The following is a 5,046-nucleotide window of genomic DNA, read 5'->3' as shown; positions in this document are numbered from 1 at the left end:
AAAACATCTGTCTTGAAATTTGATGTAACATACTTCTTTATTAACAGGCAGAGGCCCGTTTGATTATCTGTCAAATGGGAATTGAATTTGGGGGATCAATCTCTGTGGAGGACCATTTAACGAAGTGTACGCTTTGTGTGCAATTAAATATATAATGATGTGTTTTCAGAACTTAAGAGTATTAGATACGTAATCGAGCAACTAAATATTTTTGGTCACGTGCTTAAATGGTCTGTGCAAATTGCAATCAGTTAAAGCCGAGATACGTAATTGCATATTGTTTTCTGAAAACCAGTGACAGGGCCTGTACAACAACAACAACAAAATATTTAGCATACTGAACCAAATGGAAATTCAGGGTCTCCCCTGCTCTAATAATCTCATTTCATCCGTCGTCTTCAATCGGATTACTATGTTACAACCAACAACAAGATCAGGTTCCTGGGATCACATTAAATAACAATTAACAGATTAGGTCTAACGAAGTTATCACACTAATTCCACGAAAGATAGTATCTTCAGCCTTATCGCAAGTATCTTCTGGATAGAAATACCTCAACTTACAGCAGAAAATAGAAATGCATTCGGCCGTGTTGGGGACCAAATCACCTACTAGTCCACATTACTGTTTACAACTTGGTCAAAGACTATTAATCATTTTTCTGTGTGTATAATGCATTCAAAAGCAAAATGAAAATGATTCGGAATAACTTGCCAAAAATGGACGCCGAGTGAAAGAAATAAATACAGAATAAAACTACGCGTTCATGGCTTTAAACATGTTTGTAAAAATATTTACGTCAGATTGCCTCAAGAAAGGTAGGTAGCTTGGTTTGGAGACATTTTTAATCCCTCAGATTTGCATAAGCTTCGGACAGTCTGTTCTTTAGATTTATGCAGTTTATAAATACCCAGGAATTCTTTAGAACTCTTACATGATAATTTCTGAATCAATGTTGCTAGTAATATCACGTCTTGAACTCCTCACCAATACTTCTCAAAACATTGGATTGGTTGCCAGAACATCTCAAGATATAAGGTCAACTTTTATCGTCAGTGATGTCAAGCTGATATTATGCTTCCACAAAAAAAAATGCAAAATGTTCATGCTCACTGTTTAAAACAACAAATTTGTCCATATATTTTTTTACCTAGGCGATCCAGACGCCAGCTGCAAACATCGAAGACAATCAAACCCGTGACATGACAACTGTGTACAAACTTTACCCCATGCATTATATGTAGATTTACATCGTGAACTACAACAAGGAACTCTACAGACATTGTAGCCAGAATAAAATTTGAATCAAAACTACCACTGCCAACCTAGGTTGGCTCTTCAAAAGTGCATCCCAAGAGATCTCGCCAACTTCCATCATCAGTGGTGTTGTACAAGCTCCTGTTATGCTTTAATCAAACAAACAAAATATCCATACCAGGTTAACAAATTTGATTTCTAGTCTTCTTTTTTTCTTCTAAATTTGATAACAGAAGTAGTAAAATCTGAGGAATACATGGCCTTAGCTTATTATAGAATCCCTGCAGGATTTAGATCTCTAGAAGGAAGTCCTGAACAAATGGACATTTAAGTGATAAAGTTTGTCAGTACAAATGAATTGCAATTGCAACTGAAAGAAGTTAAATGCATTGATATCCATGAAGTGAATTTAAGCATTTTTCTTCCCAGGTTAATGACTAATCTTTCTTCTGATCTTAGACAAGAGTTTCACGACATATATCAGAATAATAAATTTAATGTAGATATGAACGCACGCAGACTCAAATAAATCCGTAATCCTATGAGTGCCGTTTTCTAACCTTCGGGAAAATAAAAACGCTTGCATTACTATCACAAGCAGCTAATTTTAGCTTCCGGAAAAGTTAAAAAAGAATATAATTTAATGATTACAATTAATTTTGCACATGTTTTTGAATTACAAAACCACTTTTGCCTTAAAAAAGCGAACACAAGCAGGCCCTGAATCAACATGTGGGAAGAACATAAATTCAGAGGGAGAAATGCACAGTAAAATTAGCGATGCATATTGACATAATTTAAGGCTTTGTTTAATTTATTTTCTTTTAAAGGAAAGGTCTATACCGTGCTTTAATCTACATAAATAGCAACTATTGCTTTGTACATTTGTAAACTGTACACAGAATTCAAATACAGAACATAAGTCTATAAAATGGAATCAAATCATTGCAGTGATATTTATGAGGAGAAAAAAAGGAAGGACAAGAAATCACTAGAATTAGAAAAGTTGGTACATCAAATATAACCAAGTCTAAATTATGTCATATGCAACATTTCCGAATTTATATTCGTAAGTTTACTCATCTCGTTGAGACATCCAGTCTTGTGTATATAGTTTGGATGATCAGTCAATTAATACCACAAATAACAGAGGCTAGGCTACTGAATTGAAATTTGATATTTTCACAAATGTAATAAATCATTTTCTAAGTACAATACACTCTTACTTTTCCATTCAAAAAACTTACAAGGCATTATTTTGATTAACGCAATCAGTGGCACTTACAGCCCCAAGGGCTGTCTGTGCAATTGAGCTCCTGGCTGATAAAGAGTGAGGTGGTGTATAGCCTTTGCAAACAGGTCCTTCAAATCAGGATATTGTGTTTGAACAGGACGAGCAAACCTCTCTAAGGTATTCAAGGCACGTTCTTGCTCAAGGACCTTACTGTTACCTACATTTAAGGCAAGGTAACAAAGTAATTTCAGGCCATGAACTTGTTGGCGATCATTTATCTGCAGCAGGCTCATTAGCTTCGGAACCCCATCAAGCTCAAGTATTGCTTTAGAATGGTCAACGCAATTGTAGTTGTCCGGGCTGACAAACTTTCCCAATGCAATGGCAGCCTCACTGGCTACGTCAACATCTCTGCTACCAAGCTGAGCAACTAAAGGACCAAGAACTTGCGGAACCTTTCCAGAGAAGTTTCTGGCCAAGGAACCAATTGCCTTAATGGCAGGAATCACCAGTGCCGGATTACCCTCTTCCTGTACCACCCTCAACAGCTGATCCAGTACCGCCTTTGCCGCTGGCGCAGTTCGCTTAAAAGCACCTCTTCTAAGATCAGCATTGGACTCTGCCACAGCAGCAATCTCCATGACAGCCATAAGACAATTAAGTTGCAATTCCCCACTCTCAGACTCAATCATCTTAGCCAGACAAAGCAAACCTTTAGTCTCGGTAATCTTCTTGCAACTTGAAAGACACCCTTTGGAGAGTTTCCAGAGAGCCTTAGCACAACTGATTTTGACCTCATTCCTCAACTCCGGGCTCTCAACCTCTCTTTCCCTTTCCCTCCGATGGTGGCTGGAGCCACGGCTACTCCCATCCGAATTTGTCTCCCCAACGTTGGACAAATTCAGAACAAGCGAATGGATGCTAGCACGACCGGCCATGGGGTCAGCAAGGACAGTATCCATGGACAACAACGACACGAGGGGCCTAGTCACATTGGCCCTCACGAACTCCTCGCGAGCAAGTTCATTTTGCTCAGCCATAGCTGAGACTAAATTGGCAACAGAGACACGAACCCTCATAGGGGAGTCACCAAGGACCTGAACAATAGTGGGGGCAGCATGGGACTCTACGACGTAGCTAACGACACTCTCTTGATTAGTAGTAACGTTGACAAGAGCATTGGCAGCAGCAACCTGAGCATCAGGGGAAGAAGCTTCCTTGAGAAGCTTGAGGAGAGGAGGCACTCCACCTTCCTCCAAGATGATGAATTTTGTACGCTCGTTTCCTCTGGCGAGGGAGCCAAGTTCTGTGGCGGCTTCCGCGCGGTCCTTTGGCTGACCCAATTGAAGAGTGTAGGTGAAGGTCCAGACCCATGCAAGGATGGGGTCGTTGCTGGCGATGGGGGGAAGGGAGACATTGGTACCCTCCTTCGAGTCCAAGATGGTGAGGAGCCATACCAAGTCGCCGTTCGAAGATTCCAGAAGGTTCCAGACCTTGCGGAAGTCGGCAGTCGTGGTCATGGAGAAGACCTGGCGGAGGACGCCACCGTGTTTCTTGCACTTGCGCACGAACGCTAACGTGCGCTCTAGGTTTTTGGAGACCTCGCCGACGATGCGGCGTATGGGGCGCTCGTTCACGCACTGCGTCCCCGACACCACACGCACGACGGAACGCAGGTTGTCGCACACCACCTGCACCTTCCGCGCCAGCTCCGTGCAGTCCACCTTGGACGACTCCGCCTCCTGAGCCAGTTTTATGATGCGGTCTCCCAGTAAGATGGGACCCAACAGCTCTTCTTGGAGCCTCTTTTCCTTTTCCGGAGCAGGATTAGGGCTAGGGTTAGGGTTAGGATTGCCCATCATCGGAAACAATACGGAACCCCTCGCTCTTTGACCACTCCCTCTGTTATCTTATCTATATCTTCAACCCACTGAAGCAGAGAGAGTATAGAACAGAAGCTAAACAAGAAAATGGGAAATTGAAGAAGAAACCGAGCAAGAAGCTGGAAATATTGTGCTCCTCGGAGTTCCAGAGTTGAAGGGTCACTGCAGGAGCTTGCTCCTTCTTACACGACTCTACCCTCCCCGGATTATTCACTTCACTCCCAGAATAGTGAGTCGTTCATTTTAATAATTAAAAAGGATTAATTATTAATAATACACACAGCAAATATTAAAATAAAATAAAGTAAAGACAAACATTCATTCTTTCCTGCTTCGGTGCTTCTTACCCTGTCAAAGGGTGAAGCTTTTCTATTGAATTAACCTTTTTTTTTTTGGTTTTGTTTGTTACGCAGGGACGAGGAAGGAGAGTAATAAGATATATGAGAAAGAACAGAAAAAAGGATTGAGATGCGAGGATGGATCCTCCTTTACTCTGTTAGAGACTTGGACTCAAGTCAACACATGGTTGTTGTTGACTCAACCCTACCAATGCAAAGCCAGATCAATCTCAAAATATTCACATTTTACAACGTAATTAAATTTAAATAATGGTATGTTCCGTTACTAATTTTCTGTTTTATCAAACAAATGTTTTATTACTACTCATTATT

At 40.9% G+C, this 5,046-nt stretch overlaps 1 protein-coding gene across 1 annotated transcript; it reads right to left on the bottom strand.

The window, feature by feature from the left end:
• Positions 1-1,215: 1,215 nt before the first annotated feature.
• Positions 1,216-4,783, bottom strand: LOC114178044 (uncharacterized). Its single transcript, XM_028063721.2, has 2 exons — positions 2,506-4,783; positions 1,216-1,569 (listed from the first exon to the last, which is right to left on the bottom strand). Exon 1 carries the CDS (start codon positions 4,352-4,354, stop codon positions 2,540-2,542), a length of 1,815 nt encoding a protein of 604 aa, XP_027919522.1. The 5' UTR covers positions 4,355-4,783; the 3' UTR covers positions 1,216-1,569; positions 2,506-2,539.
• Between the last annotated feature and the right edge of the window lie 263 nt (positions 4,784-5,046).

The sequence above is a fragment of the Vigna unguiculata genome, chromosome 3, assembly GCF_037176805.1.
Source record: "Vigna unguiculata cultivar grain cowpea cultivar isolate G323 ecotype 2 chromosome 3, ASM3717680v1, whole genome shotgun sequence".
NCBI lineage: Eukaryota > Viridiplantae > Streptophyta > Magnoliopsida > Fabales > Fabaceae > Vigna > Vigna unguiculata.
Note: the sequence above shows the minus strand (reverse complement) of the source record. Positions and strands in the feature narration are given on the sequence as shown.

Bases quoted from the DNA above. Each gene is read 5' to 3' on its own strand.
- LOC114178044 (XM_028063721.2), bottom strand. From the start codon at position 4,354: ATGATGGGCAATCCTAACCCTAACCCTAGCCCTAATCCTGCTCCGGAA.